This window comes from Camelus dromedarius, chromosome 17 (genome assembly GCF_036321535.1).
Source record: "Camelus dromedarius isolate mCamDro1 chromosome 17, mCamDro1.pat, whole genome shotgun sequence".
Lineage (NCBI taxonomy): Eukaryota > Metazoa > Chordata > Mammalia > Artiodactyla > Camelidae > Camelus > Camelus dromedarius.
In genome coordinates this window covers 40,264,680-40,290,945 of record NC_087452.1, presented here as the reverse complement: position 1 = coordinate 40,290,945, position 26,266 = coordinate 40,264,680, and the positions used below count along the sequence as shown (strand labels likewise).

Genomic DNA, 26,266 nt, shown 5'->3' with positions numbered 1-26,266 from the left:
GAGCCCAGGCAGGGCTCTGAGGGGTTCCAAGGATGCAGGTTGACAACCAGGGTTTTCATAGGGTGGGGCGTTCACGGTACGTCGCTGCTTTTGCTGAGATAAAAGTTGGCCAACTTCTAGCTTCCCCAGCGGAACGTGCCACTGGGGATTATAAAAGGCAGGAGAGAAGAGGAGCTGTTCCTGTGCAGTGAGTGTTGGAGGCAGGTCCAGGACCACACTGACAGCTAACCCTGGAGCCAGGCACAGGGTGGCATCATCAGGGCCTTCCCTCTTTGGTTTCCTCCTGTGGCCCCAGGAGAGGCTGCAGACAGCAGGGCTGGTACACAGCCACCCATAAAGAACCCCGACTTCCCCTGTAGACTGTGGGTGCCTGTGTTCATTAGTGAGTGGTCGTTTCAGGCCTAGGATGGGTTGCAGAACTGGCCAGGGGCTGAGGATCCAGCCGTGAAAAAGACACAGCCCTGCGCCCGGGGAGCTCAGGGTCGGGGGTCGGGGGTGGGGCGACAACCACAAAAATAGCTATTATACAGTTTAAGTGTTAAAAAAAAAAGTTTTTTGGCAAAGCTTGGAGAACAGAGTGGCCAGCTCCTCAAGCAAAGACAGCCAAGGGTGTGCCACTGAGGAGAAATGTCAGACTCAGCGCCCCAGAGGTGGACCAGAGGGCAGCCTCAGCCACTAACTGTAAGGCCCCCAGGAGGCACCTTTCCCTCAGAGCGGACAGGGTGAGTCTGCTTTGCATAAGGTCAGTGTCTGCTCGGCTTCCCCCGGAAGCAGACCCTAACACAAAGACCCGGGGCCTGTAATTCATCTGGAGGTGAACTCAGGGACCCCAGGGAGGGGAGTGGGGTCATGAGGCAGGGAAGGGAAGGCAGGCAACAAATGACTTGTTTTGAAGCAGGGTGCGACCGTGGGTGATGAGCTTGCCCACTGGGGAGCGAGCTCCAAGTCCCAGTGGGCAAGGGACCTGGGGTGCTTATCCACCAGCTCCCCAGTCACTGGTCAGGGCAGCTCCCAGAAGGTGGTGATTCCTCCTGTCCCAGGGCAGTCAGCACAGGCTTTGGTAACCAGAGGAAGCCTTAGGAAAACCAAGATTGCTGCTTACAGGCCATTAATTGCTTCACTGAGAGAGTCTGAGCATTTTCAGAGACACCCAGAGTGGATGTGGAATCCCCCCTCTGCGCTACCTGACTGGTGATCTCGGGATCTGCCACTGGGGGAAAAGCCAACAAAATAGAACCCTGTTTCCCGGCAGACCTACCATCATCACGAGAGAGCTCGTAACAGTTAAAGGTCATAACACCCTGGTTGGCCTCTCTTCTGAGCGTTCAGGCAGTCGGCGGCAGTACTGTTGTGGTGCTGAAGAGGAGCCGCAGGATCCACACACAGATGTGTGTGTGTGCACGTGTACGCGGAGCCCGTGGGTGCTGCGCATAGTCAGGCGTTGAGGAATGTCAGCGTAATCCAGTTCAGCAGATGGAAGATGCGATAGCGGGGGTCTTGAGTGCGGCAGGCGCTGGGTTGGATGCTTCACATACGTTGTCTTCTAATAATCGTCGGCAGCCCAGGAGCGTCTCCCTGTCCCCACTGACAGGTCAGGACACAGGCTCAGAGATGCTCTCTGACCAGGGTCACCTGCTGGTAACGGCAGTGACTGGGGCTCAGCCCCGGCTTTGCCTGAATCCCAAGTTCTTGTTCTTAGCCCTGCCCCTCAGCGGCCTTATTTCGGGTTGGGAGAGAGAGCTGTTAAGAATTCCTCTTCTGAGCAGGTACGTGTGACACACGTTATGAGCCTCTCTCATGTCATCCTCAGAGCATCCCAGGGAGGTATTAGCTGTGCCCTTTTTGCCACCCAGGGACTGAAGCTCAGCTCACGCGGCTGCCAAGTGGCTGAGCGCACTCTCCACCAGGCCCTCCGACTTCACAATCTCTGCTCTTTCCTCTGCACCAGCTGACGTGGGGACACGGCGGGCCAGAGAGATGCCCGACGGCCAGACCCTGCCGTCGGGGAGGAGGGCTCAGCCCCGCACATGATCGGCCAGAACACAGATCCGATCACAGAGTGACCAGACGGGCTGTCACAGCAGCTCCGGGAAGGAGGCGGTCACATCTGGGCAGGGTGACCAGAAAGTGCTGTAGGAAGTTGAGGTCTTTGTGGGGCCCCTGGCTCTAAGGTGGTAACAGCCCCTTTCTGGCTCTCTCCCCCTCCTGCCCGCAGACGTGGTCCCTGTTCTGCAGAGCCCCGATGGGAACTGGATGGCCCTGAAGGATGGGGCTCTGCCCCCGACCCGCCTGCTGGCCAAACCCAAGAGCGGCACCTTCCAGGCCCTGGAGGCGGCCTCCAGTGTGGCATCGGCCTACGACGAGATGGGCTCCGACAGCGAGGAGGACTTTGACTGGCGGGAGGCCTTGAGCTCACTGTGCCCTCAGCCCCAGGGCCTGCCCCGGAACCCCCGGCTGCAGCCCACGCAGGCCCAGGGCTCAGACCAAGGCCCCTCCGCCACCTCGGCCTCCCCCGGGCTCTCCCCCAACCCTGAGGCCATGTGCTCTGACTCGGAGACCTCCTCAGCCGGCTCTTCCCGGGAAGCTGGGCGCCGGGCCAGGCTGTCCTGGTTGCAGAGGAAGGCCCCCAGGAGCGCCGCAGCCGAAATGCACCTCCAGGGAGAGCTGGACGTGAACTTCAACCCCCAGGCAGCCAGTAGGGAGACCTCAGACAGCAGCGAGCCTGACGAGGCGCCCCACGCTGCAGGTCGTCGGGCCCGGAGGTGGAGGAGGGCCCGGGTGGGCTCGGAGGAGCCAGGCAAGGAATCACCTTCCCCCGACGCCCAGCCGCCGGATCCGGACACCCACCAGGTAATAAAGCAGTGCCTTCTATTAGCCACTGTGAGTCCTATGGAAGACCCAGCTGTGTTGCCTCTGCCTTGTGTAGGCATGTCCCTGCCACTCCCATTACTATCAACTTGACTTTCTCTGCTCTTGGAGAAACCACACCCACTTTCTGAAGTCACTGCCTTTCCCATGGTACCCAGCTCCCGGACCCTGAAGGCTTAGGTTGAGTTCCACCAAAAGCAGGTCCTGAGTCCAGGATTTGGATGCAGGTTTACGTGGGAGGAGAGCCCAGGAAACCCAAGAGTGATGCAGGGAGATGAGAAAGGCCAGTTCAGATACACGATAGGCAACTGGGCTCCATCCCACGAGGGACCCTCTGAGAGGCCATGTGGATCCCAGCTCAGAATTCCCCCACTTGAGGACAGGGAGCAGTTATCCACCATCTCCCATCTCCCACTGGCAGAGAGTGGTCCCACCCAGGGTGGGCATAGACTCAGTGCACAGCCAGGTTTGCATGCATGGTGCCTGAGAAATCCCTAAGATGAAGAAGAAAAGAGAGGCAGTCTTAGGTGGGAAGTTACCAGTGAGCTAGAAGCTGTCCCCGAGGGCTGTGGGCAAATCATATAGGTCCAGGGGAGACAGCCTGGGACATCTCCAGGATCTGCCACAGTGAGTGTCTATGAATGAGTTAGCCAGATCCCTGATCCTGGGGCTCCCACCAAGACAGCTGTGAACTCAGAGGTCCTCGGGTCCCAGAAGGTCACAGAATTTAGCATGAGTGCTGCCTGACCAGCTATGTTGCCTGGAATTTTGGCCCAAGCTCTCATTTTTCTCCTGTGTAAAACAAGATCATTACAAACCTGCCATGTGGGGCTGCTGTGATCTTAAAGCAGAAATACAAAATCCTGTTCCACTGTGAATCATTATCCTCCAGCTCAAGTGGAGACTGTTATCCAGGGACTCTGAACTGCCTCAAGGGATACTCTTGAGGATTGTCTGCATGATTCACTGGCAGGCATAAAATGCCACATGTCCACCATAACTCGGTGCCTGAAGCCTCCTATCTATTGCAAAGTGGCTTGAAAGTTAATCTTTGCAAGGCATCAACAGGGAGAAGGCAAGAAGGGCAGGCAGTGGGGAGGCAGAGGGGAGGCAGGACCCGCGCTGCATCCACCTCCCTGGCAGTGTCCTCTTCTGCCCACTAGGTGGCGGTAGCCTTCCATGTCTGGGGACTTAAACCATGGTCCTCGTCCCCTCTCCTGTTTAGTTTAGTAGCGCAGTTCTCTTCTCAAAATACATGTATTTTAAAACTGTTGGCATACTTTTAAGTTATATAAATAAATGACTAGAAAAATTATTAAAGCATACAGATATAGTTTCCCCTGACCGCAGCCCTAAATCCCTGCCGTCTCCCCCCGAATGACTACAGTGGTACTTGTGCATCACGTACACATAGCACATAAGAGACAGAGTTCTGTAGACGTATCTGTGTTTAAGCAGAATCAACACCCACTCTCCGTATGCTCCCACCTCTTCCTCCTAACAGTGAGTGACAGAGACTTCAGGGCACGCGGCCTCTGGGGCACCGCGGTGGTCCCTGGGGGCAGTGAGGGGGCGGGAGCTATCCGTCCAGGGTGCACGCAGCTTTCCTCCACTCATTTACTTTGAGTAAAGTTGTACAGATGTTTTTCAAAGCTCTACTTTTCTCTTGAAGTAATTTTCAAGTAGGTTATACATTTTGTTGGTCTTGTGAAATGAGATCTTTTTTTTAATTTATTCCATGTTCTAACTGGATTTGGCTGGTGTACGGAACATTACTGACTTTGTGTTTTATAAGTCAGCACCCTAGGAGACTATTAATTCTAGTAGCCCTTCGGCCGATACGCGTAGCTGTTCCAGGCAGACAGTCACACGCCTACAGGTAATGACCTTTCCATCTTTCATTTCCGCTGTTTATACTCGCTTCTCTCACGCGGGCGTCGTGTGCGTCACACTGTGAGATGGTTGTGACATCTGGCATCCTGTCTCTGTCTCGCTGCTGAATCCAGAATCATCTTCTCATTCGTTGCAGAAATCTTACTGGATTGTAATTCCTTTCTCTAAGAACTGGTTCCTGTTGCAGGTCTCCTTGTTTATGCTGTCTTGTTCAGTTTGGGTATCAGGTTATACCAGTGACTCGGCAGGGAGTCTCTATTTTCTTACTGTTCTCTAGAACTGTCTTACTACTGCCTATAATTATGGCCTTGTTTTGTTTTGTTCTGCGGCGCGCATTTATCTTACATCCCAGACCAGGGCTGGGGACCCTGAGAACAGGGTCAACGATTACTGTGCCTACTTAGAAGAGGGAAAGAGTCGACGGGTCTCCAATGCATTTTTTTCAGTCCACTTCCATGGGCCTTGCAGTTTGTGAAAAATGCTCCCGTCCATTTACTGGCAATAAGCTGACTTCTGTCAGTGCTTTTGAGTTACGTAGGTTTTCACCATTTGCTGTATCTTCCCACACAGTTTTGGTGGGAACCTTGGAGAGGTTGCAGAGAGATGTTTGCCAGATACCATTTTAAAATGGAAACCTGCTAATTAATCTTCAGGTGTTGGAGACGTCAGGATTGCAGGAGGCTGCTACTTTAGGTTCCTCTGATGTCTCATCTTATTGTTGAGCTCATTGGTGAACCCTGCCCCCTGTCTAGCCTGCTGGGTCCTAATTATTCTTAAAAGATAAGTTTAGAGTCTTGCCACATTGAGAAGCTGCCAATTCTTTATAGCTAATAACCTGTTAATATTCCTTTATTTGATGCCTTGTTACAGGAAAAAGACTGAAAGTGGTTTACGTAAACATAAACACAAGAAAATAAAATTAAAATATAATGATGAGAAAAGTAGGACAAACGAAAAGCCAGAGTAGGAAAAACAAAATGAAGCCAGGAGTCATGTTAGTTCACAAAATGGATGCAGGGGGGTCCTACTCCTGAGCTGGAGTTGTCAGAAACTTGGCTCTGAGCTCTTTAGATAACAACAGAAAGAGAATGTTATGAACAGCTTCCTGAGCCCTGGAAGCCATGTTAGGGTAATAAACACATTCCTTAAAAGATGCTGCAGGCTCACCCCCTGGGTCCTTGTGGAGAGAACACAGAATACAGCCCCATCCACAAGAAACTGCTGCAAACACACACGCTGTCTGGGGGCTGCCCCTCACATGTCACTCAGTGTGGAGAGCACATGACTGGAGGGACAGGTCAGTCAGGTCCTGTCTGCAAAGGGCCAGAAGACGCTGACCTCAGCTGGCCTGGGTTGCCCCAGGATTAAGTTTTGGGGTCTGTAGAGGAGTGGATGGCTGCCTCCCCAAGCCCTGGCTCACGCGTGCTGTGCAGCTCTGAACTCAGAAGGATGCAGTCTGACAAGTGCTTGCAGGACCACGCCATGTTGGGGGCCCTGTGACAACACCCTCAACCCCATGCACGTTGAGGCCCCCAACAGGCACACCTGCCTCTGAGGGGTGCCCAGAGAACACCCCCTAGCAAGCCCTTAAATCTGCTCGAATTGTGTTTGAATTTCCTCCAGGACAGAGACCAAACGGTGACAGCCCCCACCCCCCAACCCATGGGTCTTCCCCGTTACCTCCATACCTTTTTAGGCATGGAACCTGTCCTTCCTTCAGTGAAAACTTAAAGAGAGCTGCTCTGAGACAAGGCTGCCCCTCCCCGTGCCTCTGACCCCCGCCTCCGCAGCCGCCTGGGCAAGGACAGGCCATAACCCGGCAACAGTTTAGAGCGAGTGTGACCAGACACCTCCTTGGCAGAAGAATCTGCGTCAGGTGATTCCCCTGGTGGGTGGGAACTGCCGGCTGGTGCCCCCGACACAGACTGGTTGCCGAGAACAGGTCTAGACAACAGTGAGGCACTTGCCGTGTGATGGCGCTTCTTAACTATCCTCGTGGCGTCGGCCCTTTTGAGAACCTGGTGGAAATTAAGTCTTCTCACCACTGCCAGGAAAACGAGTGCTCAAAGCTTTACGTCAGTGTCAGGATATAGTCAACGAAGGCGGACGTGTAACATCTGAGAGTAAGCCTTTCGCCCGGTGGGCTCTTTTTTAAAAATGGTAACGAAAACCCAGAGCCTCCCACCTTCCCTCAGGCGACGTGGCAGCTGACGGACAGGCTCTGGGGGAGAGCGCGGCCGGCCCGGGGGACGAGCGCCGCGCTCCCCTCAGACAGGCGGAGGATTCTGATGAGGATGGTGAGGACACAGAGTAGGAGGAAAACGGCTTTGAATGCAAGCAGAAAGGATTTCAAGGTCTATAAAGACACCACTAGAGTGACTGAAGCTAAGAACGGTCCTCTGAGGAAATCTGACCGTGCCCAGCTCCAGAAAGCTCCTAAAGCCTTTACTTGGGGCCAGACTGGACCCTGACACAGCCGCCCCCTGTTACTGGGGGCTGGAGGTCAGTGGCCACAGGCAACCTGTGAGGCTCCTTCTCCCTGGATCCCAAATAAGGAACAAGCTAAATCCAGCTTTTGAAGGAGGAACTTTAGTCTCTAAGAACTCTTTCCACAAAGTCTGGTTTTCTAGACTGTTAACACAGTAAAAAGGTCACAGAGTGAGCTGATCAGTGATTTTTGGGTTCTGGATCCACAGTCTCCTTCCCTGGGGTAAAACACTCACACTTAGCTTAAGAAAATGAAGATGTGAGGGCTTGCAATTTTAGTGGGAAATGAAAAGCGTTACTTTTTATTTTCAAAATACTGCCCCATGATACATACAGATGCCATTCAGTAAGGCTGGGGAGAGGGGCTTAAGACAGTGGCCAGTGGGCAAGCAATTCTGATTTTCATCAGATGACTTACTTAAAATGTTTTTATTGCTGATAATTATCCAGCTTGCCCTAAAAAATTCCATTCTGTGATTCTTTTTTTCCCCAAGTCACCAAAGCTTCTCAGAATTCCCCACTGACTTCACCATCGTCTCAGTAATCTGAGTCACTGTCCAACCCACTGCGTATATTCGGTGTTTGGGTGAAGTTGTGTTGATACACACGGTCCCTTTGAAGTAAAAGAGCATGTTCTTCAGGCCAGAGATTCAACAGCATCCTCATCGTCTCTAAATGCGCAGTCCAGCTTCCCGGAGGCCCTGAGAACCCACCTCCCTACTCCCCTTCCTCTGAATTCACCTGGGAGTTTCCGCTCCCTGTCCAAGCACCGCGTGCCTGTCTGCCACCGTCCTCCTAGGAAGTAGACGCGCTGCTCTTAGTAGTGTTTCTTAGTCCTTCAGGGGTGTGCACCCCTGTGAAAATCTGATGACAGCCAGTAACCCTCTCCCTTGGGAAGTGTGTGTGTAAACCAAGGCTTGCGGACAACATCGGGGGTCCACAGAGGCCCATCCGCAGACCCCATGTTACCCAAGACCCCACCTTGGCCTTTATTGTCCCAGCTGCCGTGGAAACTGACATTAAAATCAGGACGTGAGGGGAAATGTGTACATTTATAACACAGGGCAGGGATCGCTTAACCCTTCACGCAGATTGAAAAAAATCTCTTTCTTTGGAAATGTAAATATGTTAATCTACTTCCTAAGTGTGACATGGCCAAACATGACTAAGTTACTTTTGAAGCTCTGATGGCTTTTGGTAACGATGCTTCCATCTGTGGTCACGGCATCACATCTCCTGGGTATCAGATCCCTGTACATATGATTACAGAGTCTTTACTGAACCCTAGAGCCATCACTTAGCCTTAATATGACTACTGACACCCAAATAAAACTTGAGGTATGTTCTGATGAGCTTTAGGAGTCCATTCTTTAAGATTCTTTTTTTTTTTTTTTGAAGGGGGAAGGGGTGGTAATTAGGTTTATTTATTTTTTGATGGAAGTACCAGGGATTGAACCCACACCCCCGTGCATGCTAAGCATGCACTCTACCACTGAGCTATACCCTCCCCCTCATTCTTTGAGATTCTGCTCAGATGTCACGTATTCCAGTTTCCCTTGCCTGACAGCATCCACTTCAGCCAGCTGGGTGGGAGCTCCCTGACTGAGTCTTACCAGACCCTCTCGTGTGTGGAGGCTGGACCCCGTGTGTCACAGCTCCGTGGTTAGCTGTCCCCCTCTTCACCACACCGTGATTTCCACTCAAGGAGGAACACAGTCATTCTCGCCTTTGAGCTCCAGCGGCCAGCTCAGTCAGCACTCGGCAGACTGAATCGCTGTTGACTAGTTCTTCACAAGTCCTCCTGGGATAAAGAAACAGACAGGCCAAAGCTAAAGAAAAGCAAGCCAGCATTAAGATGAGTGGACAGGTCAGTGCGTTAAGTCTGCTGAGCAAGACGAGAAGAGGAGGGAACCAGCCCTGAGCCTGTAGCCAGCTGCTGACTTCCTGGCTGATGTGGTGCAGACCCCAACAGTAGCAGCAACGCTGTTTGAGAGGCAAAGCTCAGTCCCTTAGGCTGATGCTCCGCAGTCTAACCCGGGCCTGTTTCCTCCACATCCCCAAGCTCCCCACACACTCCACTCCTGGGCTGTATTCCTCTAAGAGCACCAGGCAGTTTCACACACCCCGGGTCTCACTGGTCCTGCTGCTTCCTCAGCGGAACACCTGTCCTCATGTCTGCATATTAAAATGTTCCTCATCTCTCAAGAACCTGCTCAGAGCCCATTCTTCCCAAGGAGCTGCCCCAAGTCCTCGGACCAAGGGATTTCTCCTCCTCACGCATCCTGGGGGCACTCACCGCCTCTCCTGAAGCTCTCATTGTTCATTCTTGCTCAGGGCCAGAAAAAAAAAGAAATCATCATTTCCAATGGACTCTTTTTCTTTTATTAATCCAGTGATTTATTTTTTCATTTCTGTCATCTCTTTCTTTCTGATCACCTTTATGTAGACAACTGCCTTTAGCATTTGTACGATGACAAACCGTCTCAAGCAAATTTGATGCACAAACGTCGTAAGGAATCTGCCACACGTCTTTTTTAGCAAAACAAGACGATCTAGATTCTTGTTGCAAAACGTGTGATGAAGCCGTTATTGTTGAGTGAGCCACTGAATGAAAATGCCGTATTTTCTTTTATTCTTATAAATACATTGTTGACTCATTGATTCTTGGGTTTGAGGCAGTTCACCTAGGACACTGTCGTCTGAAGACTCGGTCTGAGGTTTTACTTAGACGGTCAATTTCATCATCATTGTTCGAGTCTGGGGAGCTGCTCTCCTCTTTGACCTCATCTTCTGAGTCATCGAATTATTGCGAAATATTGTTCTCTGTCAGTTTTATTTCTTTGCCTTTATCAACACTGTTGAATTCCCAACAGTAGACGGTAAGCTAAAAGCAGCCTCCAAATGGGGATTTCTGTTGCTGTTGAATCATCCTTCTAGGCAGCTCCATTTTTCTGTTTTATTATTCTTGTCTCTTTTTAGGAGAATTGGTAATAATTGATGTGTAATGATGAAAGATAATTACCAGGGTGATGAAATAGCAAAATATTTCAAAAGATAAGAAAAATAAGATCATTTTTTAAAAATCCCCTCATGTGTCTTAGGTTTATAAAAGGGTCCAATGAACCCATATAGTAATTACAAAATAGAATGAATTTTATTTACAAAATTAGTCTATTTTCTCTTTGTTCACTGGAACACCTTCCAAGAAAGAACAAAATCCATGAAATACCAAGCCTTACAAACAGAACAACTCAAAGAGAAACTCAAAAACTAAAATCGGGCCCAGTGGACTGTGGTACTATGCCAAGGGTTGGTTGTCTTGTGAGAATTCCATACACATCTGTCCAATTTAAGGTGAAGAATAAATAGAATGAGAGTTTCCATGTCCATGTCTTCCTAGAGTTCCCCAGGCCTGGTCAGGGCTCGACTCATAGAAGGGGCTTAGGAGAGATTCACCAAATAGATACAGGAGCCAGAGATGTAATTATGTAAGTATCAAGGGGATGTCACATAATATTCCTTACACATGTGCAAAGACTGCACCACCTTAAAATCTTTGTGATTTGTCTAGAATACTGTTCTTCCCTCTCTCCCTTTTAGCTGGGTAATGGCGACACTTTGAATCTCAACTCAAACATCACCTCCATGGGGGTGCTTTCCCTAACTCTCAGCCCTGCCATCAAGTGCTCCACAGTAGAACCTCCCTCCCCAGCCCCTGCTCCTCTGCACTTTCCAGGGTGTTATGTGTCTCCTCCACTAGGGGGCGGCAGGGGCCGCCAGGCAGGGTTGCTCAGCCCTGCGTCCGCAGCACCCGCACAGTGCTGCCCCCTAGTGGACATTCAATAAGTCTCTTGCGAATGAAAAAGCACTGAATGCAAACCCTTTTCTGAGTATAGATGTTCACCTGCCTAAAGCTTTTTAACAAAGTGTTAAGATGCATGTGTTTGAGAAAGGAAAAGGAAAAAGGGAAAGCCCGTCCATGGGGAAAGCAGATCAGGTGAGAGAGCTTTACCTTCCTGGACTGCCCTTTACTCGGGGATTTTTGGGAACGGCCAGCAGCATGATTGTGGCAGAAGCGTTCTCAGCTCGTGACTCTGGCTTTCATTTAGATGTCGGCTGGCTTCTCAGAGACTGACACCAGCAATGAGGCTCGGCACCCCCGGGCCGGCACAGACGCTGCGGAGGAGAAACTGAGAAACAGGTTGTATGAGCTGGCGATGAAAATGAGTGAGAAGGAGACTTCTTCGGGGGATGACCAGGAGTCCGAGCCCAAGACAGAGTCTGAGAATCAGAAGGAAAGTCTGTCCTCTGAAGACAACAGCCAGAGCGTCCAGGAAGAGCTGAAGAAGGTAAGGGCTGTGAAACCCCCTGTGGATGGATGGGTTTCTGCAGCTGGGGTGTGGAGGACGGTTCTCCATCTGTGCAAAGATGTGCTGGGCCCCCAGAGAGCGCTCCCTGAAATGCTCATCCCTGTGCACTTGCGGGAGCCCAAGAAAACCCCACTTGATTAGCCCTGAGTGATTCAATCAGGAAAATAGCACTCTGTGTCCTCGGAAGTCTCCCAAGACCCCTCATCTACTGTCCTTCACTGAGACAGCCCTTCAGTTCTGCGTCTGTACTGTGGTACCTGTGGTCTCTCCCACTGGTAAAGAGCGCTGCTACTTCCCGCCCCGCCCCCTCCGCAAGCAGCGTGTGTGGATTGAGCACATCTAGCCAGTCCTCTTTCAGCCAGTGATGAAGCGTCACTGCATAGTGTAAAGTCTTTTTGTTGCAAGTGGCCTTCTGCATCATTCATCTCTGCGGTTTCAGATTGGGGCTTGTTTGTTTCAGCTTCACATCCTTCCTCAGACAAAACCTTACATGGAATCCCAGTGTTTTAAATAGATAAAAGCACTGCTGCTCTTGGGGTCCCCAAATCCCTAACCACTTGATCGTCTGTTCCACTGTCCTCCCTTCCTTCTCTGAAGCCGGCCTCCAAGGTCCAAGGGACATTGTGTGAAAACCACAGAAAACAGACCCTACCTCGGGCAGAGAAGGATCTCAGACCCTCTGCCCACCACCCTCCGGTGTGTACGCAGCTTCCTGCCACAGCCCCTCCAGGCACCTTCATGCTAGACTCAGCCCCTTGGTCAGGATGTCCCTGCTGCCTCCAGTGGAAAGAGAAGCTAGAATGTGCTGAGTGTCTCTTATGTGCCTGGTGCTTTGCACATGTTAGTTCATTTAACATAAAACCTTTGAGGCAGACAGAGCCCCATTCTGCAGATGAGGAAACTGAGGCTAGTCCTGAAGGGACTTACCCAAGACCCATGGCCAGTAAGTTTCAGAGCTCAAACTGCATCACATACCTGCTTGGCCTCAAATCATAGGCTCCTTCCTTTACAAAAAGCTGCCTCTCCTGAAACACAGGTAAGATCTCATCTGGCAACATCCCGACTTCTTTTTGTGATCAGTTTTTTCATAATCTGAAAGTAGGCATATAAGCTAGCTGACAAGTTGCTGGTAACCCACATGTGTGGTGAATGAGCCCCTTTCATCCGCTCAGCAGCCAAGCGGGGGTACCGTGCATCCTCCACGGCTGAGCCCCTGAACCCTCCAACCCTGCAGACCCTGCCTTTCCTTCACTCCCAGCCCACCCTCCAGAACCACCGAGTCCTCACTCATCAACATGCCCGGTCCTTTGCTGGGGTCCCCATGCGTCTTTCCTCCCATGTGTCTGTGGGTGAAGAGTGGATCTCAGCCTTCACAGGCAGCCCCTCACGGGCTCCAGCCCATCGCTTCCTCAGTGCTAATGGGCTCTCATCTTCTCTGTTACGGGAGCCGACACCCCATCACGGTCACATGTGTCTGCTGGAACTGAGAGCCAGATGGTGACTGAAGAACATCACATCATTTCTTACCATGGCTCCACATCCAACTGGCTTTGCTGCCTGGTGGTTCCAAGACTCCAGAAGCGCATGCCATCCCAGTGACAGGCCAGGCCACGGGGAGTCACGCACTCACACCGGGCCTTGCTTTCTGGAGGCCCAGCCACCCATCTGTACTGTGTGCTCCTGGGCAGACTGTGAACAGGGACAGCAGGAGAATTCTGGGCACTTGGACCAGCCCCTACCATGCCCCTACCCGGCCCTGTGCCCTCACTAGGCAGGAAATTTGGGGAGTTGCTTTTATTCAAACTCCCAAATGTGTCTGTTTCTCAAAGTTTAAGTCTTCCCCACCGTCTGCCATGAATCAGTGGATTAAACTGTCAGCCAGATATGACTCGCTGTGTGTAAAAATCCAGAGAGCAAACAGAAAAGATAATTCACATATTTTTCCCCATCAGGCACGGGCAACTGTGACTAAAGGAAAACAGAAATAGAGGTTCATACACTGAAGATTATTTAGAAGCAGGAGGGAAGAGAGATGGGCTTCAGGGTTAGACTGAATGTGAACCACAGCCATGCAGTTTGCAAGCGCTGGACTTTGGTTCTGAGCCACTGCCATACCCTGCCTCCCAGCTGCTCTTCTTAGCCCCTCCAGTCCTTTCTCCTTTCAGCAGCTGGAGCTGCCCTGCGATCCTTGACCTTCAGCGTGTTGACAAGTTCATGCCTGTCTTGTTTTTACATCGACCCAGGACCCAGGCCCTGACGGGACAAGCACATCTTGGCCTCGTCTGGGGATGACCAGACCCCCATGTAGAGCCATGAGAGGGTTGAGTTATGAGCACAGAGGCAGCACGGAGCCGGAGTCCAGCAAATATCAACGACCTCGTATCCCCTTTAACAAACTCGAGGGAAATAAACTTCGCTGTCGGGCTGGCAGTGAAGCAGCAGCTCAGTGCCTCCTTCCAGTCCACACCTGCAGTGTCAGGCTGCAGGTCTGCATGGCCCCAGCGCCCCCCTCCGCTCTCACCCTCCACGAATCCCGGCGTGGGCTTGCTCAGGTGCCTACATCAAACAGCTCCACCCAGGAAGGGAAGAAAAACGACCTCGGGGAAACACACAGACCAGTGGGTGTAATTTTGGAACCAAACTAAACTGCAAAGCGCACATTTTTTAAAACTTCATTTCTATCATCACCATTGGAAAAAAAATCTTAATTTTTGTAGAAGGCCATGACCATCAAATTCTAGATGATTTAAGAACGCGAACATTCCTGGAGGTCAGTTCTCTAATCTCCGTGATACTCCGGGTCCCAGTTTATTTCACATGCTAATTTATTAGGTCTGTGCTCCAGCCCCCTTGCGCAGTGCTGTGCCGCCCTCTTGCAGCAAGCCACTCTTCGGGGATGGGAGTCTGTTCGTGGGGAATGTCTTTTGACGAGCTGTAGGGGCCTCGCCAGAGCGCCTTATGTTTCATGAGAACTGAAACATATTTGCACTGAATTTTTCTAGCAGATTTCTGTCAACTATTTAGGAGGACATATGGCGTTTCTTTTCTTACCTTTGAGAAGGAAAAAAAAAAACCCATGAAATCAGGGCATTTGGACAAATTTCCTTGCTTGCTGTGGTGGTTTGATAGAAGCATTTCATAAAGCCAAGCCAGCATCTGTAATGTGGGACAGAAAAGCAGTGAGCGGACTGTGGGGTCTGCAGAGTTCCTCAGAGACCACATTCTTGTTCACTGATTGCCTCTGGCGGCTCCATCCCAGGGCGGCTCAGTGAGGCTCAGAACAGGAGCTGGTCACTCGGCAGATCTCGGGCCCTGTTGTGTGGCTTGGTCACCGGTGTGCAGATCAGCGAGCTTGTTCTGACTGCTGTCACTCGGTGGAGGCCGCAGGCCCTCTTCTCGCTGACCCGCTGTTCCCAGATCTGATTATTCAGTCAGATTCTGTTCCACCGTCCCTTTCTGCAGACCATGGGTACAGGGAATGATGCGCGTGGAGGAGGCAGTGTGACAGGTGGGAAGGAGCGTGGGCTTTGGAGACCAGTCTCTGGGCTCAAATCCCAGCTCTGCATCTTCTTCCCTGAGCCACGGTTTCTTCGTCTCTAAAGATGGGATGAGAACAGCCACCGTGTCAGGCTGTCGTGAGGGTCATGGGAAATCATTAGACGTCTGGAGTCAGACCTGGCCCAGGAGGGACACTAACACGAACGCTAAGCTTCCTTCCTTCCTCTCTTCCCCACTAAAGGGCTCTCTCAAGAGCCAGGCATCTGAGGAGAAAAGGTGTGGCCCGTATGCATTTTATGCAGCCTGAACATTGAAAGCCTCTTCTCCTCTGCCTGTAACTCCTGTGTGGGAACCAGCGCGCCTTTAGAAGATCCCTAGTAAAGTTCTCCCTGCGCCTGGGGACACGCCCAGTGCCCTGCTCGCCCCTAAGGAGCGTTCATTTATCTCAGGGCTAGAAGGAAGACTGGAGGGCCCCCCATGTTTACCTCCTCATTTTTACTAAAGCCAGCTCTGAAGGCTGTGCCCCCCACCCCCAATGCAAACCCGCTCGGGAAACATGACAGCAAAAGTACTGCATCCAAAGCAAAGACTGAACTAATGACTTGGGGGTTACTCCGTTTGGCATTTGGAAATCCCTCGGTCTCTTGGGCAGTGAGAAAGGAGCTTTGAAATATTGTATTTTTCCTTATTTCAAAAGCCTAATGAACTCTGCTCTCTTGCCCAGTGTTTAAGCTGCTCTAATGGCCCGGGTTTCTTCCAGATCACTAAGCCGGAAAGCACGGCGTCTCCCTGCCCAGGTGTCATCTCCCACGGGGGCCGCGGTTCAGCGAGACCAGGGCCAACGTGTGACACCCAGGGCCCACGCACTTTTGCCTTTGTGGACCCTTTCCTCCATAGAAAAAAGAATTCAATCATATTTTACAACTGTGCAGGTATAAAGATTAATATTGTGTATTAAAACACATGCTTGGACCTAAGAGCTCATTTTTCCTTCTGCTTTTAAAAGAAATTAAAACATTTTCATGGACCCCTAAGGGAATGCTGGGCCCTAGGCTCCCTGACCGCCAAGCCCAGCGGGCAAGGAGGCCCTTTGCCGGACCCTGCCGACGTGACAGGCCCCTGGCCGCTGCCCTCCCTGTTTTGTAGACTGACCTGTGGACCTCCAAGCATGCTGCCTGCTTCTGAATCTCACAAAAACCCTAATGTCAGTGTCCCTTCAGTTTCCATCTGTTTAGCCTTTTTGTTCTTGTAATAGGTGTCAGAACAATCCCCCGGGTGGAGCTGTGAAGTGGCTTCTTCTGCCCCAGAAACCTGTACACATCATTTAATCCTCAAATGTGTTAGATTTAATCCCGCACATTGTATGAGATGCTATCATATCAAGACTTAGGCTGTATCAAGCTCTACAAATGGATCCCCCAGGCCTCTGTTGCAGCCCCGGGTCATCACACACGGCCAGACGCTGAATCTGTCTTGGTGCAGCTGAGACTGGCAGACACACATGTGCACGCGCCCAAGAGTAGAGCCGGGGCTGCGACCAGCCCTTTGTCATCCCACGGTGCTCTCTTCCTAAGCCAGGCATCTAACGAGCTCCCGCTGCTCGCGTGTCCACAAGCTTGAGCTGCGCTGGTAAGGGGCATTCCGGCCTGTTGAAATGACTTTGCATTTCTCTGTCCAACACAGAGCTTCGAAATGAATGACGACCCTGGAAAGTTCTCAGGAGAATTTGCAAGGCTCGCTGATATGCAGGGTGCATCTGGTGTTTAGGATGAAAACATTTTCCTCTTTAGAATTCTGTAGACTCAGGAGCTCCCCTGGCAACTCTGCATGCCGCACGTCTTTGGGAAATAGCTTATGAGAAAGAGTGAAAGGAGGGAGACTTTGTTTCCAGCAGCACGTGTTATAGGACAAGAAAGGCCATGGCTACGGCATGAGGAGATTGCGCTCACTGAAGTGTGTGGGTAGTGAGACAACAAGTAAAGAAGCCGCCTCTGCCCTGCGGCCCCTGCACAGAGTAGAAATGATGCAGGTGCGATTTATGACTTGGGTCCTCGTTGCCTTCTTTCTTGGGTCCACTGAATGGCCACCGTGGCGGGGCGCCCGCCTCGGAGCGGCCTGTCACCGCCTTAGAGGTCTGCATCCGTCGTGTTGCTGGTTATACTTGGGCAGGAGGCCTGAGTCTTTGCTGAGGTGGACCTTTGTCTTGCTGCCTCACTGAAGGGTGATGAAGGAAACACTGGAGCTTTCTCCTCACCTTCTGTGCCCCGAGCGTGGACGGGTGGTTGTGAAGTTGACATCATGGATCTGATGTTCCACGTGGGGCTGTGACACAGACTGGACCCTGGGGGTGGACGCTCAGAGTCTCAGTGGACACCACCCATGGTTGGGAGACGGAGGAGTGTGGGTGCATCAGGGGCTGAAAGCACCTGCTTCACCCTGGAGAAGCCACATTGGCTCCACTGGGCATTTTAAAAGGGAGTCCGTTATGTACCTGGTGCTTAATAAGCGTGTTGTTTACTTTGCATTTCTTTGATCGCTAGAAGTTGGAATTTGGTTGCTGCCATTGTCATCCCATCATCCGTGGGGCCCTTTCTGAGGCCAACCTTGCTGTTCAGCAGTAGCTCTGATTCTGTCATCGATGTTCTCTGCACTTTCACCTCCCCCCTTTCTTTGATGCCATCGGCCTGTCCCAGTTGATCCATCTTAGAATTGACGTCTGGAGCAATGTTGGCGGCCATAACAGAGTGCTCTCTCTGGCTCCCGAATCGTGCTTGGTTTGTGCCATTCAGCCTAGGTCTCCGGGGTTGTACTCCGTAAAGCAGAAAGGCTCCTTTAGATGTTCATTTCTCCCACACACAGGGCTCCCTGCCAGCACCCCTGAATCCCCACCAGCTTTTCATGTGAACGAAACCCTGTCCGGTGCTAAATATAGCTTTATCTCACACGATTTGTAGAAGGTGCCTTCTACTTTTAAACCCAGACTGAGCAGGGAACAGGACATTTACATAAGAAGTCGGTGCTAGCCTGGTAACAAATCTTCTAATCTCTTTATTGGGCTAGTGAGTAAACTCAGGATCAAGGAGGTTAAGTGCCCTGCCCCGGGCCAGGAGCTAATTAAATCCCAGTTACTGCACTTCCAGCAGGTTCCCTGTCCACTCCCACACTCGCATCCAAGCAGGCAAGAAACACGCCTGTGCAACAGGCAAGAGACACTTGATCCCCTAGAGGTGGGATTCCAGTCCGTGTTTCCCAGTGGAGGGCCAGACTGGGGCACCGACCAACCAGAGGTCATTATGTTTCAGTCACTTCCCCAGCTGGAGGCCGGCTCCCTTGTGAAGTGGCCCAGGTCTGTACCCAGACCACGGCCCTGGCAGGTGACGCTGAGGTACTCCCCACAGACCAGCGGCCGGGACTCCTCACTCTCACTTAATGACAAATGCAGATACCTTCGGGGGCCACCGTGTCAAGTGGCCGAGCCCAGGGCACACCACGGGGATAGGGGCCTCATCCATCGTTCAGTGCTTCATCCCAGCACCTGCGGCAGAGCCGGCACACCACAGGCCCCCAGTAAAATAGGTGGAATCAGTGGTGGGGTCTGCAGAGAACTGGGAAGTGCTTATCTCGCAGAAGGCCTTCTTGTCAAAAAAGCACGCCTCCAGGCAATGTTTGGCTTCCAGCTTGCAGCTCCTATGATTGAATAAACAAGGCTGTTTAAGGATGGAAGGGAACAATGACTGCCAAGCAACTGGATGTCCAACTTACCGCTTTGGTATGTTCAGTTGGGGTCAAGAGACAGATAACTCTTTCTGTTTAAGCACCTCTTGAGTCCTTCCCATTCATAACCTTCGCCCTTCTAATGACCCTGGGCTAACTGGAGACCTGTGTTGCTTTTCCCACTTGCCCTTCCGTCGTGCTGTGGTCTAACCTTTATTTTCTGAATCCCTTGGTCATGTGTGTTTCTTTTCAAAAGATGGGCAAACACACCTCTTCTACCAACTAAGGGGCGAACTTTTAAATACAAGCTGTATTTACTAAGAGAAGGGTACCAAATTTGCTTTCAGACATACAATGTTGCCTTTTTAAAAATGGACTTAAGCAACAGTGGCAACTGTTTCATGCCAAAAAAAATTTTGAGCCCACTTCATCTCCAAAACTTGCCACGTCGTTACAGGGTTCTGGATAATGGGAGACAGCCTCTTCGAGTTTTTCCTAAGGTGAAGAGTCGGCCTGGCTCTCCCTCGGACACTTCCCTTATTCTGGTGGGTCTGTGTCACTTCCCCTCCGTCCCATTTCCCTGCTAACCCAGACCTCCCCCCCCCCTTTTTTTTTGTATGTAGCAGTCTCTTGTACCAGAAGGAGCATGACTCTTGGGTCAGTCAAGTAGCTGCTGTGGGACAGACAGGCTGGAGGGGAGCACTCTGCACACGGGCCCTAAACCTAGGATGTATTGACAAGTGTGAGCCCACGTGCCAGAGCCCAGAGCCGGCTTCTAGACTGCGGCCTCAGCCGCTAACCTGTCACTTAGACACTGATTCCCTGCTGAAGTTGGAGGGCTACTGAAAACTTCCTCTGGTGAGATAAAACCTGCAGTAGAATTTGCTTGAAGGAACCAACTTTGCAAAAGTCAAACCAGAGCTATCATTAAAATTTTAACCAGAATGTATCAATCAGATAGGTACCTTGGAAGGTACCCAAAAGCATTAAAATTCCAAGTTTTCTTGAAACATTTTACTAGTTTTTTTAAAAAAAAAGATCATGGGCATTTGACGTCCAACTTACAAACCCTGTGATGGGATCAGTAAAGTCAATTACAGACGGACACCATTCCTGCCAAGCAACATTGACCTCCTGCTTATTCCTCGATGCTGTGTGTTCAGATGAACTCAAAGATGCAGATGATTCTTTGTGGCCAAAGTCCCCTCTGCTCCGTTAATGACCTTGGCTCTGATCTAAACTAACTATAATTTTGAGGCATGAATATAAAAGCAAGAAGTGACTTGTGTCCATTAGGAATATGTTCAGCCACAAATAACAGAAAACCCGGCCAACAGGAGCTCCGACAAGTAGGAATTATTTTCTTCATGTATCAAGGTTGAGTTCCGAGCAGGTGGTGCTTCACAGCGGTTCAGCTGATCGAGTGCTTTGAGGGTCCAGGCTCTTTCAGTGCTTCTGATCCATCTGACTCAGCCTTTTGGTACCACCCTCACGCTTGGGGGCTTCCTAACTGCACACCTGTGTCAAGGCAGGGAGAAGCAGGGCAGGAGAGCATCACTGCGTCTGTTCACCTAACTAGGAGAACAAAATCCCCGCTAGAAACCCCAAGCAGACTTTCCCTTCGGGCTCACTGGTCGAACGATGTCACGTGACTGACCCGAGCTGCAGGGGAGGCTGGGGAATGGAGTATTGTTTCTGTTCAGCCTCAGTGGCAGAGGAAGACAAGGGAGAATGGGCTTGAGAATGGGTGTGTGTGAGCTAACACACAGTAGCCACCAAGAGACTGCAGAGAAACTCTTTCCAGCCCTTTCATCAGTTTTTACAGATGACAAAACTGAGTTCCAGAAACGGGAAGGCGCTTGGCCAAAGTCCCACAGCTAGATGAAGCTGGAGCCAGATCTAGAGCCCAGGCCTCCTAACTCCCAGCCCACAGCAATACCCGCTGGGCCACAGCATGAGTGTAGTCGGACAGAGTCTGTGACTGAAGCTCTGAAGGACAGTATCATCCAGAAAACGATACGATGACCATGAAACCACCGGCAGCAGGCAGAGGACCTAGGAGCTCCACGTGAGCTCCCCTCCCTCCCTAAGAACCTGAAATAATTTACTGTGAGTCACAGAAGCTAAGCCGAGTCACACCGGGCCTCCTCTAAGCTCACTGAGACCGCATAGGTCTTTTTAGTGCCTCACTCCTTCAGCACATTGACGTCTGTGTGTGTTACAACAGGATCGATCTCACGGTGAGCACTGTGATGATGTAGCATTTCCGTGTCACTGTTAATGTGCTGTTCTTGTCTTCTGTCCCCCTGTTATTGGACCAAACAGAAGTATTCTGCTGTTTCTCTCTGCAACATCTCCACAAAAGTCCTGAAGGTCATCAACGCCACAGAGGAGCTGATAGCGGAGTCTGCAGGGCCCTGGGAGTGCCCACCTGTCCCTCCCGACAGAGAGAAGGGGGCGTTTCCTCTTGGGACAGACCAAGCGAGACTGGATGCGCAGCTGACTTCCCTGGAAGAAAACGTAAGACAGTGGGGATGTGCCGGGTCTAGGGAAGCACACATGTGAAGCAGCTGACGACGCTGTAACCCGTCACAGAGAGGGTGAGGACACACACACACCACAGCACGGCACACGTACTCTCAGAGGGCCTTAGGCTGGCTTCCCCAGAAGCAGACCCTGAGAGGAGGGTTTGCGTGCAGGTGATTAGGGAAGTGCTCCCAAGGGGAGGCTGATAAGGGAGTAGGGAGAGGGAAGAGGCCAAGCAAAGTTACGGTCTCAGAGCAGCTTCAGCCCAGTCCAGCAGGCAGCTCTGGGGTGCACACTGCATCTCACAGCTGCCGTGACCTGAGGCAAAGGAACTGGCCTTTCCTACAGCCAGCAGGCCGCTCAGTCTCTGCATGCAGGCAGTGTCTACGGTAGCCCAGAGGCAGCTTCTGCATAGATCTGAGCTGCTGGAAACGCAAGTGCACTGCAGCCTGGGAGCGGGGAGGGAGGCGTGCAGAGATCATGTAAGGGACCCGTGGGGATCGAGGTAGGATGCGGCCAGTGATGCTATAGACAATGAGAGTGGTTGCCAACAGAACTGAGGTCACTACAGCGGGTCTGGTCTGCCCTGATGCACAGACAGGTCTGCTCCTAATGGATTTTTCTATCCTTCCAACTGGTGAGAAAAAGAATGTAACAGAGTCTTACACATAAATATCTACAGTTATTGTTGAGACCTCAGGAATGGTCCAGTGAGAACTTTCCAACACTGGGAACCAGGGGTGACACGGAGAAGTGTGGACGTCAGCCACTCGGGCCGTAGCCACCTTCTCCAGTTGGCCTAGTCCTGGCATCAGGCCCGGCCGGCCGACTGCATCTTTCCAGACCCAGCAGAAGCGGCCATGATTTGGAGATGCTCTTAACAGTGGTGTTCTCAAAAATCAGGAAATGTTATCAGAGGGGTTTTTTCCCCAGAAGTTGAAACAACAAATCAAAATGAGTCAAGGTTGGAAAAAAAACCATTACTTTCCCTTTGAAGGTTGCAGGCTCTCTAAAGCATATGTCTACCTGACCTCTCACCTCACTCTGTTGCCCTTCTGTGCACGCATCTCCCATTAGATCAGCACCCTTGACATTCTGGGTTAGACAGTTCTTTGTGGCAGCGACTGTCCTGTACACTGTAGGATGTTAGTGGTGTCCCTGGATTCTACCCCCAGCTGCAGCATCCTTCTACTGTGACGATCAAAAATGTCTCCAGACGTTGTCAGATGTTAGAGGGTAGAGGAGGGGAGACGGGCACAGTCGTGCCCAGACCGGGAACCAGATATATAAATCCCTACAGACTGGGACCTGCCGCCTGTCCTGTCTACGGCCCTAGCCCTCGGCCCAGAGCCTGACACAGAGGTGCCCAAGGAACGGTTAGCTGATGTGTGATTACATCAGATGAGTCAAGCCTTTAACACCGTTCTTTCAGGTGCTGATAGTCCTAAAATGGCCCTAATCCTGCACACACAGAATCAAAAAGATTAAAATAAAGGTAAGGTTCACCAGGAAAAAAATGCATTTTTTTTTACAAAGTATGGTATCAAAAAAACTTACAATGGATGAAAGAATCCAGATTTAAATAACAACAGTCAGTCCCCATGACACATTTAAAGCAAAGACAGCATGCTTTTTTTTTCTCTCTAAGGAATATGTTGAAAAATACAATGGCCTTCTCGGAGTTTTTATTTTGTAAGATCTTTCTGTGGTACATCATGTTCCTTTTGGGGGTTCATTAATGCTTTGAGTTCAAAACACATCCACTTCGCCACTGATTCAGGGTGTCAGAAACCCCAGCATGGATGTGCGCTGGAGGGCTGGGGAGTGCAACTTCCTGCTCCCTGTCCAGCTCCTCTATCAAGATGCCTCTCCTGTTCCCAAAGAGTTAACTGCCTACTTCCACCTCCTTCCCTTCCCCAAGCCAGCTTTTCAAATTTTCCCTCAGAAGAGACTCCATCTATGCTCCTTTGAATTCTGTGGGTCTTTGAGTCACAGAAGGAGTGACTCTTTTCTTTATCCCTCCAGCTCACCAGATCACAGAACCACGGGCAGGTTGGAACTCAGTTGAGGGGCAGAAGGGCAGGGCTGAATCTTAAACTGGCCTCTGGGTGCAGCTGATTTAATTAAACCGTGGCTTTTGTCTGTGTGCTAAAGAGCACTCCTCTGTGCTCCGCTGCCTCTCTCCTTTGTGCTGAGGAGCCCTGGTGCTGGCAGAAATGGATGCGGCAATGCTGAGTCTCCCCTTCTGAATGCTGGCTTCCTTTCCCAGACCAGGAGTCTGAGATAAGAGAACATTTGCAAGACAATGTTCACCTTTAAGAAGGCTTCCGAGCTACCTAAGATAAAACAAAAAAATGTGACATTCATGTGTCTCTGGTTTTCATAAACTGCCTTGTTAATCCTCTTAGGGTAGGACATGAGGATTTTAGAATTTTCCTAGTCTCTTTAGCTTTGACACTGTCACTGGCTGCCTGGCTGTGGCATCAGCCCTGTCTCCCCTACAGGCCGGAGGAAGCCCGGACCAACAGTCCCAGCCTCCCCCGCACAAGCAGTGGGGGCTCAGTCCCCTCAACTGTATGTCTGGGTCTCTTGTACTTGAAGCTCTTGCTGAGAGCTGTGAAGCACAGGGTTCTTCTCTACCTGTAGGGGTCTGGCTGGAAGAGGACTTCAGGGAGTGTTAACTGAGGTGTGGGCCAGGTTAAGGGACACTGTAGTCCCAAGAGTAGCAGTAGGAGGAAGGGGTCACCACCCCCAGGCAGTGCAGCCCAGGGAGAACCAGGGCAAGGAAGAGCGCCCCCTAGTGGGAGCTGCCACCATGGTGCCCAGGAAGGGGAGAGTAGGGGAAGAAAGGCTCTAACTTCTCTCTCCTCCTACCTTGGATCTCCTGCTGGTGCTTCCCACTGGCCAAACCCATCCCGGCCAGCAAGGGAACCTTAGATCCGTGTTCTGTTCTCTGCGAGCCTGATCTATATGAACGTTAACCCCAAGCTTCTCCTCCTCCTTAGAGCTTTACATGCATTGATTAAACCTCATGAGCCTCACTTTAATTATCTCCTTTAGACACATCTGGTTCCTCGTGCTGTCTTGTTTCACCACATAATTAATTGGGCTGAAGGAGTGTTTGTTTCATTCACCCTGGCTAGCACTCCTTAGCCTGAATTGTTCCAATGATTTTACTTTCTGTTTGCCCACTTTTATGAGAATCACCTTATAAACTCACAAGCCAAAATAATTTTACTTTTAATTTTCCCTTAGATTACTTCTTTTATCTTATTTTCTCTTTAATCTTCAGTAGCTCTCAAAAAAAGTCCTAGAAATTAACACTGTAAATCTACTATACTTAAATTTCAAAAAAATGTTTTAATTAACCATGAAGATTTTATTTCTCAAAACCACACTATTTTCTAAGAAAATTAATATTTTCCTACTACAAATTTCAGGTTCATTTCATTCCCTTAACCAGATTCAAGCAAGCTGACATTAATTAATCAGAAATAATTCACTCAAAATTCGTCATTATTTTAAATTAATTTCACCTCTTTCATGGTTTCTGGCTTGTTCTCCATTACCAAATGCCAGCTAGAAATTTTTACCAGAAAAACTGCATCATGAGTTTTTCTCTTTATTTCTTCTGTCTTCATATTGTTGTTACAGTCGCTGGACAAATTCACAATTTATGTAGCTGATGCCACGTCTTTTTGTACTATTTTATCATATTTTTAAAACTTACAACTTGTTTTCTTGCATGAAAGGTTGGGGGAAGAGGTGTGGTTGACAGAGAGGGGAGCGAGGGAGCAAGACCTCAGGCTACCACTTCAGTGTGAAGAATGTCTGTGAACGGGGATTCCCTGTCTCTTCCCCGAGAAGTTAAGCCCAGTGCTCTCTCACTCCCCTGAAAGGGCCCCACCGGTCCTGGGACCACAGACGTGAGCTCAAAGGTACACCCGTGCCTCCTCTACAGGTGTACCTGGCGGCAGGCACCGTGTACGGACTGGAAGGCCAGCTGAGTGAGCTAGAGGATGCTGCCCGCTGCATCCACAGTGGCACTGATGAGACTGAACTGGCAGATCTGGAGGACCAAGTGGCCACGGCGGCAGCCCAGGTCCACCACGCTGAGATCCAGGTACGAACGCTCCTCTCTGCCCAGATGGGGACCACCTGGCAAAAGGAGAGGGTGCCCCATCTTCCAGAGGAATCGTTTCAAAGCCTTTGTATCCATCAGATCCTGCCATCTCCAGCAGACCTGCGTGGACAGGGTCCTTCCAGGTGGATTCCACCAAATGCTTTCTTAAAGTGCAGCTCTCTTCTCCCCACATTACAGCCTTGGTAATACACCTCTTTAATACCTGTGCCATTTTCTTTTCCTCTTTGACAAATTCTCTGACACAAGACCCCCATCCCCTAACCTTTATCACACTGTTTACTTACTTAATGCCAGCTTTCCCCACTATACACTGAAAGCTCCTTGAAGACAGGAGTTGTGCTTAACCTCATGACTGTATTTCATCCTTTCAGCAACCTCATGAGGTGACTACTGTTATTCTTCCCTGCTTATATCTGGAGAAACTGAGGCTCAGAATGTTTAAACCAAAGTCAGATAGCTAGAAACGGATGAAGCCAGGATTTTAACCCAAGTCTTCCTGACGCCACCACCATTCTTCACCAGCCTGTGCTGGGTGGTTTCCTGAGAAATGTGCAGGTCCTGCCCAGGCGCCTGTCCACTGGTGTAAGAGCTCCTACTTCGCCTGGGGGTTGCCAGCCTGCCATCAGCTCTGTGATGATCTTCCCAGCGTGGGAAATGTTATGAGCGTGGAGACCCTCCTTGTCCTGCAGTTGCTGCCAAAGAACAAAGCCTTAGACTCCCTGCTGTCTTGTCCAAAGCGGACTCTCACAGAAGATGTGACAGGTGT

At 50.7% G+C, this 26,266-nt stretch overlaps 1 protein-coding gene and 1 long non-coding RNA gene across 18 annotated transcripts in view; one reads left to right on the top strand and one right to left on the bottom strand.

Annotated features, from left to right (window-relative positions):
- MYRIP (myosin VIIA and Rab interacting protein) overlaps positions 1–26,266 on the top strand; it is a 154,596-nt gene that overhangs the window by 118,406 nt on the left and 9,924 nt on the right. For all 4 annotated transcript variants that reach the window (XM_064496689.1, XM_064496688.1, XM_064496690.1 and 1 more), the window contains 4 exons: positions 2,216–2,850; positions 11,358–11,597; positions 21,156–21,350; positions 25,318–25,479. In XM_064496689.1, the coding sequence (XP_064352759.1) occupies positions 2,216–2,850; positions 11,358–11,597; positions 21,156–21,350; positions 25,318–25,479 (1,232 nt within the window). The remainder of the gene's footprint in view (positions 1–2,215; positions 2,851–11,357; positions 11,598–21,155; positions 21,351–25,317; positions 25,480–26,266) is intronic.
- The window catches only part of LOC105084630 (uncharacterized), a 128,448-nt gene continuing 120,326 nt past the window's right edge, over positions 18,145–26,266 (bottom strand). For 10 of the 14 annotated variants that reach the window (XR_010384917.1, XR_010384914.1, XR_010384919.1 and 7 more), the window contains one exon: positions 19,830–23,692. This is a non-coding gene — a long non-coding RNA (uncharacterized LOC105084630). Of the gene's footprint in view, positions 18,804–19,829; positions 23,693–26,266 lie in introns of those variants that run through there. The other 4 variants (XR_010384913.1, XR_010384922.1, XR_010384912.1 and 1 more) reach the window with 3 other exon arrangements.